Here is a 16,199-nt window from a genome sequence, read left to right as displayed (position 1 = left end):
CGCCACCGGGCCAGCCCCTGAACATGTGATTTTAATCAGAAAATAATTTAAAAAATGCAATTGAAAATGTTGCCCACAGTGATGACTCCATCATACCATGGTTGTATGGATTCCAGATATGAATCTGATAACAGTCATCTAAAAAGGATGTTGGAATTAGATTTTACTGACTATTACTTTCAGATTGGACAAGCTTGTGGAATCGTTAATCAAGGTGGCTACCACTGGATATTTGAGTATATGGTTCTGCAAGAAGAAACCATACTTCTAAAATTTATCAGAACTTCTCAATGGAATAAATAGGCACATAGGTAGAGGGACAAGTGGATATAATCTACTTGCTTTTCAGTAGCCTTTTGATAGTATTCCATTCTAAAGGCTAATAAAAAATTAATCACTATTGCACAGCTCAGGAGGAGGGAGCAGGTGGTTAGGGAACAGAAGTGGTCAGAGAACAAGCAAAGGACAGGACAAGTGAGCCCTTCTCAGGGTGGAGAGGAATAAAGAACAGTTTCTCCAAGGATGAGAGTTTGGACCTGTGTTGATAAGGATCTTAAACATGGTCTGGAGGAAGGCATTCACTGTGAAATCATGAAATTGTTGATTTGCCAAAAGTTTCCACTGGTGAAGAAGGAGTCTAGCCGTCGTGTCCAGAGCACAAGGCAGTATTACAAATCCGTACGCGTGGGTAGAAAAATAGCAGTTGCGTTTTGCCAATGGCAAGTGCAGAGATCAAAAATTCAAATTGTGTGTATGAAACAGAGGGCCCTGAGTCATTGTTGATCATTTTCTCAGAACATCAGTCTAGTGTTTTGCTCAAATCTAAAAGGGCAATAAAATTGTTGCATATCATTAAGGGAAATAACAAAATAGAAAGCTGTATTTATGCAAAACTGTGATGTATCAAGTGTACTGGATTCTGAAGTATTAATGTGAAAGGGCTACCCTAACACCAGAGAGAGAGAAATTTTGGGACAAATCAAAGTACTATGTGACCCAGCAGATTATGAATTTGAGATTTTTTGCCCCCAATTTGATTGAGATATAATTGCCATATAACACTGTGTAAGTTTAAGGTGTACAGTGTGATAACTGGGTATAAGCATATATTTCTAAATTACTACCACAATAAGGTTGGTTAACACATCCATTGCTCACAGTTATCTTTTTTTTTTTTTGCCATGAGAAATTTTAAGATCCGCTGTCTTATCAACTCTCAAGGGTACAATACAATATTGTTAACTGTGCTCACCATGCTGTGCATTAGATCCCCAGAACTTACTTATCTCATAATTGAAAGTTTGTACCCTTGACCACCTTCACCCTTCCCCCCGACCCCCTTGCCCCTGGCAACCACCAGTCTACTCTCTGTTTCTGAGTTTGGTTTTTTAAGATTCCACATATAAGTGAGACCATACAGTATTTATCTTTCTCTGTCCGACTTATTTCACTTAGCATGAGGCCTTCAGGGTCCATCTGTGTTGCAAATGGCAAGATTTCCTTCTTTTTATGGCTGAATAATATTCCATTGTGTGTATATATATACATATATACACACACACACACACATTGCATTTTCTTTATCCATTTATCCATAGATGCACACTTAGGTTGTTTCTATGTTTTGGCTATTGTAAATAATGCTGCAGTGAAGAGTGGTGTACGGATATCCCTCTAAGATACTGATTTCATTTCCTTCAGATATATACCCAGAAGTGGGATTGCTGGATCATATGGTAGTTCTATTTTTTAATTTTTTGAGGAACCTCCAAACTGTTTTCTATAATGGCTGTACCAATTTGCATTCCCACTAACAGTGCACAAGGGTTCCCTTTTCTCCACATCCTCACTAGCACTTATCTCTTGTCTTTTTGCTCATAGTCATTCTAACAGGTGTGAGGTGATATCTCTTGTGGTTTTGATTTGCATTTCCCTGATGATTAGTGATGTTGAGCATCTTTTCATGTACCTGTTGGCCATTTGTATATCTTCTTTGGAAAAATGTCTATTCAAGTCCTCTGCCATTTTTAAATTGGATTGTTTGTTTTTTTGCTGTTGAGTTTTATGAGTTTCTTATATATTTTAGGTATAAACTCTTTATCAGATATATGATTTGCAAATATTTTTTCCCATTCCACAGGTTGCCTTTTCATTTTGTTGATTGTTTCTTTTGCTGTGCAGAGAAAGCACAGCTTTCTCTCTCTTTTGCTGTGGGAAGAATATGTGTTCTGCTGCTGTTGGATGGATTGTTCTGTAAATGTTTGTTAGGTCCATTTGATCTATCGTGTGGTTCAAATCTGCTGTTTCTTCATTGCTTCTCTAACTCTGTGATCTATCCATTATTGAGAGCCGGGTATTAAAGAACTTATAAGATTTATTATTGTGACAACAGTGGCTCTCACCCGGGGGTGATTTTGCCCCCCAGGTCACATTTGGCAGTATCTGGAGACATTTTTGGTTCTCACAACTGGCAAAGGAGGGTGGGCCGGTGCTACTGGTATCTAGTGAGTAGAGGGCAGGGATGCTGCTAAACATCCTACAATGCACAGGACAGCCCCCTACATCAAAGAATTATCTGGACCAAATGACAATAGTGCCAAGGTTGAGAAACCCTGCCCTAGAGGAACAAGGAGAAAATGCTAATAGATTCAAGAGGGGATTGGACAGAACCATTAACAGTTTTGGAGAACCAGGGATGTATCTAACCCTTATGGTTGATGCTAGGAGGACAGCAGTACCCTCTCACGACAGATGGAGTTGGATGACAGCAATTCTAGACTTCTGGACTTGGCAACCCTATGTTCTGTGTATCCTACTTGGCCCTTTGACTCAGAGAAGACTGAGCAAGACAAAGGTCATTCGTTATTCCACACAGAGGAACTTTCATTTTAACTGTCCCTCTTCCCATCCAGAGAGCATCATGGTGATTCTGGGACCCAGAATGGTGTAAGGAGCTCATTCTGAGAGTTGTAATAAATCCTGAATAACATAGTCAAGACTGAGTGCCCTAAGAAACGGCATCTGGAAACGTGAGCTTCTGAGATGCTAATGGTTTCTGTTATCTTCCAGGTGGTAAATGTGTCAAGGCTGGAGGGAGATGACAATCCCGTGCAGCTCATCTACTTTGTGGAGGATCAAGATGGAGAAAGACTCAGTGCAGTCAAGTCTTCAGACCTGATCAACAAGATAGATGTCCAGAGAGCAGCCATTATCTTGGGTTACCGAATTCAAGGTGCTGTTGCCCAACGTAAGTGCCTGAGGCTTGACCCACAGTCTGCGCTGTGCTGACGTGAAACTCCAGTCTTTTTCTGACAGTGAACTCTGAATTTAAAGCACTCTTGTGTGTGGATGGTAGATTTACGTCTTAAGCCCTTATTATTAAGTGGCCCGTGTATCAGATGTCAGTTAAAATCCGTTTGCCAAGACCTTCTTTAATTCAATTGCTCGTAGTTGTAGCCTTCACTGCTGTTTTTCCTACCTAGCATTTTGTATTCATGGTGTTATAGTGAGTTCTAGTAGCTTAAGTAAGCTTTAATATTTTTTTCCCTACTCCTGTACTATTTCGGTTTTAAAAAATTTAAAAACAGGTAAAATAACCTGTTTTCTCTGTATTTATTCCCAAATCTTGTATGTCATATTTTGAACGTTGGTGGGAACAGTGAGTCACACAGGAAGCTGGGAGGCGCCCTCAGCATTTACTGGCTTCCTTCTGGGTCTTTTAACACAAAGAAGTCCTTGATCCTTACTCTTTTCAATGCTGTTTCTCTCCCACCCTAACCTCACACCACTCCACAATTTAGAAAGAGGTTTTTTGATATTTCTTTATTATTGTTGGAAGATACTAGGCTCCTGCCCCCCTAGCAATGTCTGCTCTTTTTTTCCAACTCACAGATTTTGGGTATTTAAAATGAAGAAAAGGAGAGGCACAGAAGAGTGTATTTCTCTAAATATATCTTTCTGAATCAGACTGCTGTTTTAATGTGGATGTTTTTCCTTTACGATCCATAGAGCAGTCTTGTAAGAGCTTGGTGATGCTTGCTCCCAATAGTACAGGGATAAGTAAACGTTTAGAAGGAATTGAGCGTCAGAGAATATTGAAAAACTCTTTATAGGGAATAATACATAGGAGGCAAAGGCAGTTTTAAAAAATGACAGCTTCAAAATAATCCTCAATAGTGGAAGATCCTTTGTGAAATCTATACTTGTCCCTGGAAACTAACCAGGATGAGGCCTAATAGGCACCCGTCCTCCATTTTATAGAAGGTGATGGGAGAGCTTAAGCAGATAACCATTGGTGGTTTGTGTATTTGAGATATGATTGCAGGTTAGTGTGTTCTATTTCAAAGCAGTGAGAAAAAAATAACAAAGCATTTACTTAACGTTTCTTTACATTTGACATTTCTGATTGTAGGAGAGGGGCCCAACGCCAGCTAAGCACTTTGCCTTTTAAAAAGATTAATTGCAACAGGGTACGGGCACCTTCAAGCCTGCTTCCATCTGCTCTTTGCACCCTCATTCCTCAGTTTCATGCTAAAAACCACAGGGGTAGCAATCCTGGGATCGGAAGCCTCAGCCAACACCAGGCCGGCCCCAAGCAGCTCTGCATGGACCCCGGTGTCGGGGCCTTGTTTTGATCAATCTGTGCCTCTCACAGGGTGTTACTAGGTTAGAACTGAGAAGAGTGTCCAGTTGTCCCAGCTCATCAGTGTGATTCTGTCCCTCTTTCTATATTGTCAGTTGTTTTCATGCAAAATGAGCTCCATATATAAACTATATTCGGGCCACATTAAAAAATAAATTTTGAATGCTGTCACTTTTTCCATTTCCCACAGAGTCTCTGCTCTCTGATCTGTGCTTCTTTCATAGTCCATATGCTTTGGAGTGCTTGCTCCCCTTTCTTGTCACTCTCTCAGGGGCCTAAACCTAAACTGAAACCAGTACCAAGAATCTTTTTTATTGTTACATCTTTGAGCAGAAACGTTTTGATCCCATAGCATGTGTTAACCATTATGGGATATGGAAAGAGCGTAAAACTTACTCCCTGCCCATGAAGACTGAGATGTATTCGAAAGACAAGACTTCAAGTCATGACCATATTAATGAGCAAAGTATAGTGTATCAAGATGATACATTTATGTAATAAAATGAATTTTAAAAGAATAGTAAGGTGCCATTGGCAAGACAAAGGCAATCAGAACAAAAGAACTCAGTAAGGGGGAAACGAGGGCTGTCAGGGAAAGGTTGTTATGAAGCAGCCCGAAGGGATGAGGAAGGGGGCATTTTGGATTTTGGAGCCTGATAATTGGAAGCTTGGCTTTCGAGGAGCTGAGTCCTTTGAGAGGATGAGCATGGAATGGAGAGGAGAGGTTCCAGTCCTGAGAGGCAGGGTTAGGGAAAGGAGCTGGTGAAGGAAATTAAGGAGGACAGAGAGATTGAGGCATAGTCATGAGGCCATGGAAGATGGGGGCTGAGGCAGGGGTGGGGAATGGTGGATTCAAAGTGAGTCAGTTTGATTTAATGTAATTTAAAATTGACAACTGATACCTTAAGTAAAGCAGTGTCGATTAAAAGCCATGTTTCAAGGGTTTAGGGAGAGACATAGGTGAGGAAATTAAGGACGTGCTTACAGACTACTTACTGGGATTTCTGATTTTTGGTGTGGAGCTTTCCTGTGGTGAGAATTTAGGGAGAGTTGGCCCAATAAATTGGAAGTCAGGAGACCTGGAGTTAACGCAGCTTTGCCATTGAATTAGCCACATTCCTTTAGACACGTTGTGTGTGTCACTGTGATTCCTTACGTACTGTAGATGTAATATGCTGTGTTGTGTTTGTTACTGTGTCATGTTTCCTGTCATCATTTGTCGTGAGCTGAAATGACAGGGACTGTCCAGGTTTCTCATAGAAGAAGGCACAGTCACTGCACAGAGGGCTGTCCAGCAAATGAGTGCAGACGAATTACTGAAAGACCTTTCTCCCTCGTGTGCAGCCGTGGACAGGGTAAAGAGGCCGTCCCCAGAGTCCCAGAGCAGCAACCTCTGGGTCATTGTGGGCGTGGTCATTCCAGTGCTGGTGGTGATGGTGATCGTCGTCATCCTCTACTGGAAACTCTGCCGCACGGACAAGTTGGACTTTCAGCCTGACACGGTGGCCAACATTCAGCAGCGTCAGAAGGTAAAGGGCAACCCCCCCAGTGTTCACATAGCAGTCTGTGGGCTGGGATAGGGCCAGGTCAGGCTCTTGATACTGAAAGATGGGGAGAGAGCTGGTAAGGAAATCTTCGGGCTTTAAGGGTGGTGTCCATTTGCCTTCACGTTTGCTTACTGAAACCCCAGTTCTTCTGTGGTATTAGACATATGCCAAGAAGATGAAGCTGATAAAGGCTTAGCAATGCCAGGCTTAGCTCTGAGTTCCACTGTAGTTTTATTTTTGAGATGATCAGTTAGAAGATCCCCTCCATTCTGTGTATGAACTCTGATCTATTTTAACCCTGGATATCTTCAGAGAACAGGAGCCAAGGGAGGTTTTCTCAGATCTGTGTATCTATCTCTTTCATACCCAGCTCCACTGGACGGCTCCTTCATTTTCCATCCACCATATTGCAAGCCCACTTATCCACCTTGATCAAGACCACTTAATTGTTAAAAATGGTAGTACATGCCTTAAACATTTTGACTTAAAATATATGAATGGGTCTTTATTTGCCAATCTTTTGACATACTCCAAGTCTTTCTATTAATTTTTTATGTTTTGGAGTGTTGAATTCTATGTGGTCTGTCTTGTAAGAAACAACACTCATAATGCATCAACTGCAGTTTCCAGTTTGGGTTTCTTTAGAGAAGGGCAAACCAACCTGAGCGCAGAATTCTCTAGATTTTTTCAGTACTCTCCTGTCCCGCCCTACTCTGCAATCTTTTAGAGTTAATTCACCTACACCTAATTTTACAGCAGTTTTTTTAAGCAGCTCCTTTTCCGTGCCTTTCCAGAGCATTCAATTTAGTTTTTATAGTAATAGCAATTCTCTTCTCCCACTTAGGTTTCAACAGTTTCTGCAATATTTAATTGTCACATAAAAGTTGCAAAGAAATTGGCTCTTGGTCACTATCTACCTCACCTGCCGTGAGCAAAAACATGCCAAGTACTAGAGAAGAACTCACTGGCTGCAGACATTTAGCACAGCATGCAGATCAGCCATTACCAAGCGCATGGAAAGTGGTCATCAGTCTACTATATTTACTAACATGTACCCTCTGGGGGTCTCTCAGATTTAGAGGGCTCAACTCGAAAAATTTGATAGGAAAAAGCAAGTCGCAAAAGAACAAAAAATAAAGGCTTGCCCCATTAACCTTTTAATTTTAGTCTGATTTTATGGGTATAAAAAATTCTGCACATTACAAACCCAGACGTGCTGAATGAAAAAAATAAGTAGTGTTTTTTATTTATTTTACTTTTGTGAAAGTAAACGAAGAGTATTCTTTGTCTTATGAATTAACTGAGATATGCGGAATCTTGATTAAATTGCCAGCTTTTGGTTATCAAGAATATTGGAAGCATTTTATACATTAAGATTATGTTTATTACCTATCTTCATTTATTATTTCCATAATTTGCTAAGGATATCTTGTTGTTAGACTAGTGAATGGCATGGGAAAAACCTGGAAAAAAGTGCTTGATATCCTAAATGATTCATAGTGTGAATTTCATTGTAATGAGATCCACAATAGGTTTGGAAATGTTTTTGTTTTGGAGAAAGACTGTTGTTACAGGGAGATTAAGTCAGTATAGACAGTTCTGCATTTAGGTCTTTTTTGTTCCATACTTCCTAACATGAGCAGTCCCACTGGAAGCCTATCCATTATCTGTTCCTTCTATACACTATCAGAGGACAGCATCTCATGAGTTCAAAGCAGGATGTTCCCCAAGCTTTCTCTTTCTGCCACTTTTACTTCTGAAATATTTTCACGTCCCAGATGTTGCTATAAATCAAATGGACAGAGTTTCAATAGAACTTCCAGCCTTAGGAGTTGCTCTTTTTCTATAAGTGCTGCAAGGATTTTTGCATACATTTTACATCATATTTACAGGGAACGTCTGCGTGGAGGGTTCCCTGAGACCGAGTGTCTTCTGACACTGTCAGGAGGGGAAAACCTCAACGATGGTTCAGAAGCATGGTCTTTGTTTTGCTGGCATAGGAACCCACCGTATAGATGTTGATAATAGGAAAAGAATGATCTCCTTTTAGTTTAAAAGCAAATATAAGCGTTTCTTGTAAGAGTATCTGGCAATAACAACAGGCCTCTAGCCCCTTCCTTTGGGCAGTTTGAAAAGATGCTATTTTCCCCCATGACTGTAAAAGTTCTTTCTCCTCCTTGTGTGGCTTTCTGTTTTCTCTCTCTCCATTCTGGTCACCCCGCCCCCTGACGCTGCCTCTCCACTACTCTCAGAAATCTTTTAGCAAATCCCAGAGCTACAAACATCTGGAAACAATAAATCTGCTGACCAAAAATCCACACCCCCTTCCCCTTGTAACGAGAAGGAAACCTCTTCAGATTGTCTGGGAGTAGATTAGTTTTGAAATATGATAAGAGGGGGAGGCCATCCTGTCACATTTTGAGGCAGGGTCCTTTTTTATTTCTAATAATAAAGAATAAAAAAAAACAACCCCAACCCGTGTCTTTCTTTTATCTATGTTCTCTTTAATCTGTAGCCCAAAGTCATCACTTGTGACTGCTTCCAAAAAAACTCCAGCTTGGATCCGCCTCACCCTGTTGAGCTTCTATTTAAAGATATGAATGGCATTGGCTAGATGCTGCTGGTCCCATGGAAACTTGTTCCGTCTGACAGGGACAGTCCACACCCCGTTGTTGGCGTAGGACCATAGTTCCTGGCCGGCTAGCACTGCGGGCAACCAGATGGAGCGGCCTTAGACACTGCACTTTCATTCATCAAACACTGAGTATTTGCCTTCAGCCAAGCAGTCCAGGCTGGGTTACAAGCACAGATAAGAGGCTGTCCCTGCCTTTGAAGGCTTTAGCGAGGGAGAAGGACAAGCGATCCAAAGGCTGACATGCAGCAGGCTGAGGCTATTTAGGGTGCCATGGGAGCACAGAGGAGGGGAAGCCACCTCATTCTAGGTGGTGGCCTGCCTCTGCCTTCCGAGAGGAGGTGATGCTGGGGCTGAAGCTCAGAGGTTGAGGAGAGGAAGTGTGCCTAGGTGGGGGGAATGGCCCATAGCTCAGGAAGGATGGAGTAAAGGTTGTATGGAAGGGTGCAGCCAAAATGGAGGCAATGGAGGTGGGCGAGAGCCAGGCTCTGAGGGGTTTGTGGGACATAGAAGGGTTGGAAGTGATGCTGCAGGCAGTGGGGAACCACGGAAGGATTTCAGCAGGGAGAGCAGCTTGAACATATTTACATTTGCTACCATCACTTCGGGAGGCACTGTGGACAATGGATTGGAGAGAAGCTCCAGGAGCATTTCTTCCATCTCAGTCAAATTCAGCTCACTCCCTGCCCCTGCAGTTGCCCTTTGATTCTCCGCAAGGATCCTACTAACACCTAGTGCGTAGGTGGTTCCAGTTCATCTGTAGTCAGCTGACCGGGACTTGCTGTGGCCTGAGGGCTGGAGAATCTTATAGTTCTGCTCTCCCAACCTCCAAGACTTGAGGGTTACCACAGGCCCTGTGCTGGGCCGTGGCAGAGACACACAGATGGCAATAACTTCACTTTGTCTTCACTTTCTAAATGAAAACAGCATGGTGGGTGTGATTTTTTTTCCGCAGATCACATCCATCAAATGGTAAATGCTTACAATGGCACTCTTCGTGATGGCCAATTTTTATTCAAACACTTTTGGGATTTGCTCTGTGGTTTCAATTGTCATCTTAACTGCTCCTTCTCAGGGGTTCAGGCTAACACGGGTACTGGAGACTTCACTCCGCCTTATTCCATCCGGTCGGATTATATTTATGGCTCACATGTTTTAAAATTCATCAGGCGTCTCTCGTGTTACTTGGCTGACCTGCTGCACCAGTCGTCCCTGATGTGTCGGCGATGTGTTCCGGTGGGGCACAGACAATGGGGCCTGTCCCCTCTGTGATATATTAGAGAAAGAAGGAACAAAAGAGCCATCCTTCTTCAGAAATAGCTGGGTTCTAATATGAATATTGAAGGCTCTAATTAATCGTGACTCTTCTTTTATAAAGTACTGATTGAAGCTTATTCTGCATGTGGAAGCTGGAGAGACAATACAGCCAGACTTACTCTAGAGTTTTTTTTTTAAAACATGGAAAAACTAGAGAAAGTGTTCCAGAAAGTAGGGATGAAACAAAAGGAGCTAATTCTATAAGGGAGGCACTGTTTCTTATAATTTTTTCCTTCTGCGTGTAGATGGCTTTTGTTTTGTGCATAAGCACGAATTAAATTGCCAAATTTCTATTGTTATGGAAGGTGGTGACTCATCCAGCCTGTGAGAAATGCAAGGAAATGATAGATTTAAAGATGTTAGTTGGAATCAACAATAAACAACAAGGCTTCAAGGCTATAACGGATGTATATTTCATTTATGACATATATCCCTTTCTTGGTTCCCCACAAAATCCAGCAAGGTTGGTGTTTCAACTGACATTTTTGAAATTCATTCAGTCATCAAATATTTATTGAGGGTCTACCATGTGTCACATCCTGTTGCTGAATTACAAAATTTTGTATCTAAATTATATCTATAGCTTTATCTGATGCCTGACAGCTCCTGGCTATTTATATTAACTGCTTGGTGTTTTATCAACTAACAGCAATAATAACGCTGTCAATCTCATTTGCATGGTACTTTCGCATTTATGAAGCATTTTGACATATACTTCTGTTTGTTTCTTGCATGAGCCCTGAGAGTGTGTCAGGGAAGGACATTTAGTTCATAGACTTGGGGGGACACATCAGAGAGGCAGCGTCGTGTGTATTTTTCCCTTATTCTCTTTGGAGACCTTTGCTTAGAAGAGGCAATCTGTGGCTTTCCCTTCAATTTTGACAAAGCAAGCCATCCATTAGAGACATTTACTTTCTTACTGGGAAATATACTAGAAAGGATTTTACCAAGATTTACCAAAGGATGTTGATGGTGATGGTTAAAGAACTGTTGAGGCTATCTGTTAGTCTTTTGTTTAGAAACACCTTGTTTATGGGGCTGAAATGAGGTGCCGCTGGGGTGAAAGCGGCCTCCTGGGGGAGAGGTGCCCCTCTCTTCTGTAAAGCGGGAGAAGGACCCTTATGAAAGGAGGTGGGGAAGGGGAAGCAGCATGGTGCCTACACCACAGGCTTGCTCTCAGGAAAATCCCTTTTAGGTAAGAGCCTATACAGAGGTCGTCCATCTGGAATGTGATTCCCATGAAAGGGCTGCATGCCCCTAGGAAAGGATACAGCCCAGGGATTCAGGGAGCCCAGCTGAGGATCACTGTGCTAATCCACCGTCTCAGGGATGAGGAAATAGACTTTCCAGGCTGGTTGGGGGATGGGGGAGCCATGGAGCAGCAGGTTTGGGTTCATTGTTTGCGAAACAACATTCCTGAGCCAAGGGGCAGGTGCCACTCACAAAATGAGGTGGAGTAGCCTGCTCCTGTAACACGATATCATTAATTTAGGAAATACAGGCACCCCAGTCTATGCCTTTTGTTTCCAAGCAATGTCTTTGTAAACTATATTTACAGAAAGTTTTATCCCCCTCTGGTGGCATAAATCATTATTACAGACTACTTTCCTTCTACCCATTGATCCTAGATTTTTAGCACTCAAAAGACCTTAGAGATCACAAATCTAAGCCACTGGTGGTGTCGTTCATCTGCGCATAAAGTTAGCACAAATAGGACGAAAGCTTTTGCTTCCACACATACGGTGTCATCTAGAATAGCTCCTTAGATGGGCTTGGCCTTTGTCGTTTGGATAGGGCCATGTATGGGTGTGGAACACAGCCTGGCCAGGGGGGCTTGAATGTGCATGTGGCTTTCCTTCTGAGGAGACCCTTGGGACAACTATTTATATGCAGTTTATTTTCCTATACTCTGCAGGCTCGAATTACGCAAACTTAATACCCAGCCCTGGCACTTTCAGTGTCCTCAAAAATGTCATAAAAAGTGGTGCCCGGCCTTTATTGCCCTTGTTTCTATATACCTTTCTTGTCTAGCACAGGCCTCGAGGCTGAGGCCTGGACTCTGGGGTCTTGGTTGTGGGTTTGGCGTTGGTACTGCGTATCCCTGGGTAGGACTCCTGCATGTGCCAGTGTGAGAGGTGGACTTTTTTGAGACTCCTTTCTCCTTCAGCTTTGGGTTCCCATTACTTCTCTTGGCCACTCCCTTCTAGAATTTCTTCATTCCCTTGACTTCTGTTACATTAAACTTTCCAGATTCTTCTGTTTCTTTGAAGTCACCTTTTATTTCTTCCTTACTTCTTTTCCTCCTTTTAGGCCCAAATTGGCAAATGTTCTCCAACATTTTATCCATAGAATATGTTTTCATCTTGAAAAATCTCACCTCCCCTACATGTCACCTTCTGTACAGATGCTCTCAAAGTCAATCTCCAGCCTGAAGTTCCCCCAGGCTGTGGTCCGCCATATCCAGCTACACCGAGCTACTTTCCTTTGGCGCTTTTTCTGCCATCTCAAACCAAGCATGAATGAAGCGAAACCTGTCTTTTTTTTCTCCTCAAGTCTTCATTCCTTCATGACTCACCTCTTTCCCTCCATGTCACTTCCACTGTTCACGATGCCCTGCCTGTAACTTCAAGTCATCACTGGCTTCTTTCTCTCCTTTGCCTCTCACATCTGTTCGGCTTCCAGGTCCTTCTGCCTGGTCTCCAGAACTGTTTATTCCACCCCATTTTCTTTGCTAAGATTTTGGGCTCAGGATTTCATCATTTCATGTACATGGTATTGTTGGGCCTTCTAACTAGTCCCTTTGGCTCCTGTCTGCTTGGATTTTAGAAACCTGCCTCTTGAGAGGGGTTTAGTGGTTTTCTGCTCTAGAAGCTGGCGCTTAGAGTCATCCACAGACGGGCCAGCCTTCTCTCCCCTACAGTCTGACCCTTGTAGTGCAGCAAATGTGATCAAGCGTTCTCTGGTCCCTGACATGATCTAGAACACACTCTGTGTAGCCACCTCTTTTTATTTCCAAGATCTGCCTGTCCTCCAAGTCCTGGCACGAGGACTCTATACAGAATGTCTCGCCCGTGCTGCCCTCTCTGGAATTGGTTATGCTGCTATGACGGCAGGTCAGGCATTGTCTGGTGATGTCTCTTGTACCATGGTGTAGTTACTTAATCTTCGTAGTCTTCTTTAATCTTTCACAAGTATCCGTCTTTTCTGCAAACTCTAGATATAAACAGCACCTCACGTACAATAGATGTTTCAGAGAAGCTCATTGAGTTAGATTGGTGGAATTGCAAGCACAATCTTGAGTCAGAAGTTGGCGCTCCCTTGCCAGCCCTCACAATCTCTTTTTACAGCCCTCAGATTGCAGCTTGACTGTCTCACCTGTGTGTGTCTGTGTTGGTTTTAGTTGCAGATCCCTAGCGTCAAGGGCTTCGATTTTGCTAAGCAGCATCTGGGTCAGCACAATAAAGATGACATCTTGATTATTCATGAGCCAGCACCACTGCCAGGCCCTGTGAAGGACCACACCACGCCCTCTGAAAACGGAGATGTGCCGAGCCCCAAGGCGAAGATCCCGGCCAAGAACGTCCGTCACAGAGGAAGGTTCTTATTGGGCTTTCTGTATTGTTCTCGATCGCAGAGCATGTTTCTGTTTTCAGTTTGTCAATTTCCAGTATCAGAAAGGCTGACGGTGAGTATTGCCCGAGTCTGCAGCCCAGGAGACTGACGACGGCTTGCCCAGTGTTAACGAACCTGAGGGCTCTTTATCCACTCTAATGGACTACCAAAGGAGGCTGATGCTTTCCTTCCCCAAAGTGTTCAGAATTAGGAATCACTGTCTATCATGGTTTGGTGGTCCCCCTGGGACTTGATGAGGGCTTGACCAGCTCGTGTGTGTCTATTCTGGGGTGAGCAGGCTAGGCCCTCTGCGGAGGATATCAGAAATAGTGTATGAAAAACGCATGGCACTTGATACCTCCTCAGCCAGCATTGGCTTTGCCCTTGCCTGTTATGCCAGTGGCTGGCTATGACGTCATTGCTCCCTCTGCAGGTGACCTTCATCACATCCTTCTTTGCTTGGTTTTTCTCCAGCTGCCAGTGTTGCACCCTTGTTAGCATGTTTGCATGGACTCTTCACGCCTCCTCCCTGCCCAGCTCCCCATATCCAGTTTATTTCCATTCCTCCCATCAAAGTTGAGCACACGGAGAACTGCTCGTTAACACACTGCCTGGAAGTCCCCGTCACCCTCTGATCCTGAGACAGGCTGTGGCCGTGTTAAAGAAGACCAAATTCAGAGTCAGGTTTCGTGAAGCTGACTTTAGATCATAGCATGATCACGCTTTTGCTATGGAAGCCTCAAATCATCAGCCTTCCTTTGAGCTTTGGAACTCCAAATCCTGATTTTCTGCTAAGAGGAAAAAAGTGTGATTATACCAACATTCGAAATGAGGTCATAATTTCTGACTTATCAGAAAACCTACCCCGGGGGTTCTGGCCTACTTTTAAGAATTTAATACATGTTAGAATGTGATCTTTACTAAAGAAAATGAATTATGTAGAGAGATGTTATTTGCTTAATTATCTTGCAGGCTAAGAATAAATCAAATCATTAAAGATTATTGAATATCCTGGTACAATTTTGCAAAGTATTTTTTTCTCCCATGGTCGTCTCATCCTAAACATTTAGTCACAACATCTCAATGGTCTGCACCGCTAATATAATATTTTAGCATCCCTCAGGGGCACCAGAATGTCTCAGCATCTCACATTGCAGTTTAAGCCAGGGAGTGCAAAGAAGAGGGGAGCTAAGTGGCTAGAGATTTTCACTAGCCTGGTGCCCCCAGGGGTCTGTGATACCCTTGCTTTTTGTATATAGAGTCAAATCTCAGTGGTGATCATTGCCTTTGTGTTGTAAGTGTAGGCTTCTTGCAAAGATCTGGAGTTATATGGGGTGACTGCAGAACTACTCTGGCTTCCTAGTGATGCAGACCCAGTTAACCCAGAACCCCAGATCCTCTGATCCCACCCATGGCAGACCCACACTGCTGGTCCAGCCCTGGTAGCTGAGGCACCATCCTCCAGCCTGGCACTTACTTTCCTAGCATTTGTTGAAATGCAGCCTGCTGACCCAGTTTGTAAGTCATGTTATGCTGTCTTTAAGAGGTAACTAGGTGCTATATATTAATATTAGGTCCTTGAAGATGCCATGCCACAAAATAATTTTTTGGATTGTTTGATTTCTACCAGTTTTGCCTGGAGGCCTGACTTCCACATCCAAATTAATGTGACCTTTCCCCCCATCCTTTCTTTCTTTTTCCTAACGTTTGCATTTGTTTTGTGTCTGCAGAGTTTCTCCCTCAGATGCCGACTCTACAGTGAGCGAAGAGTCCAGCGATAGGGACGCAGGAGACAAGACGCCAGGAGTGGTGAACGACGGCAAGTCCCACAGAGCCCCACAGAGTGGTCTGTGACTCTTCTCGTTTTCCATGTTAAAACCTTAATTACAAGGTTCCAGTAGGCTAGGGTTTTATACTACAAATGCTGAACCTTTTTTCGTTCTTTTTTTTTTTTTTTTTGGTGAGGAAGATTGGCCCTGAGCTAATATCTGTTGCCAATCTTCCTCTTTTGGCTTGAGGAAAATTGTTGCTGAGCTAACATACTTTTGTATGTGGGATGCCACCACAGCATGGCTTAATGAGCAATGTGTAGGTCTGCACTCAGAATCTGAACCTGCAAACCCCAGGCCACCATAGTGGAGCAGGCAAACTTAACCACTACACCACCAGGCCAGCCCCAAATGCTGAACCTTTTAAAAAAAATCTGTGCAGTGGAATATTCTTCATTCATATGGTGAATTTCTCAGCATTGGTTGTCACCATCTGACATTGTATTGGTGCCTGCACTGAGGCAGAGGACCTGCTAGAGGTTAGGGATTCACCAAGGTATGTTTTGAGGTTAATAGTCACATTTCATTCTAGTTCAGAGTCTTAAGGATTTTCCTCCCTGAAGGACAAGGAAGAATGGCACTAAAACCAGAGTCCCAAAAACTGCTCCCAGGATTCAGTG

The 16,199-nt window shown here is 43.1% G+C and overlaps 1 protein-coding gene across 1 annotated transcript in view; it reads left to right on the top strand.

Moving 5' to 3' along the window:
- Positions 1 to 16,199, top strand: part of KIAA1549 — a 126,690-nt gene that overhangs the window by 67,181 nt on the left and 43,310 nt on the right. Inside the window, exons 10-13 of the mRNA XM_070264305.1 lie at positions 3,070 to 3,247; positions 5,987 to 6,171; positions 13,539 to 13,735; positions 15,481 to 15,596. Coding sequence (XP_070120406.1) covers positions 3,070 to 3,247; positions 5,987 to 6,171; positions 13,539 to 13,735; positions 15,481 to 15,596 — 676 coding nt within the window. The remainder of the gene's footprint in view (positions 1 to 3,069; positions 3,248 to 5,986; positions 6,172 to 13,538; positions 13,736 to 15,480; positions 15,597 to 16,199) is intronic.

This window comes from Equus caballus, chromosome 4, assembly GCF_041296265.1.
Source record: "Equus caballus isolate H_3958 breed thoroughbred chromosome 4, TB-T2T, whole genome shotgun sequence".
Taxonomy (NCBI): Eukaryota; Metazoa; Chordata; class Mammalia; order Perissodactyla; family Equidae; genus Equus; species Equus caballus.
The sequence above is the reverse complement of the archived record's forward strand: the minus strand, read 5'-3'. Positions and strand labels throughout refer to the sequence as shown.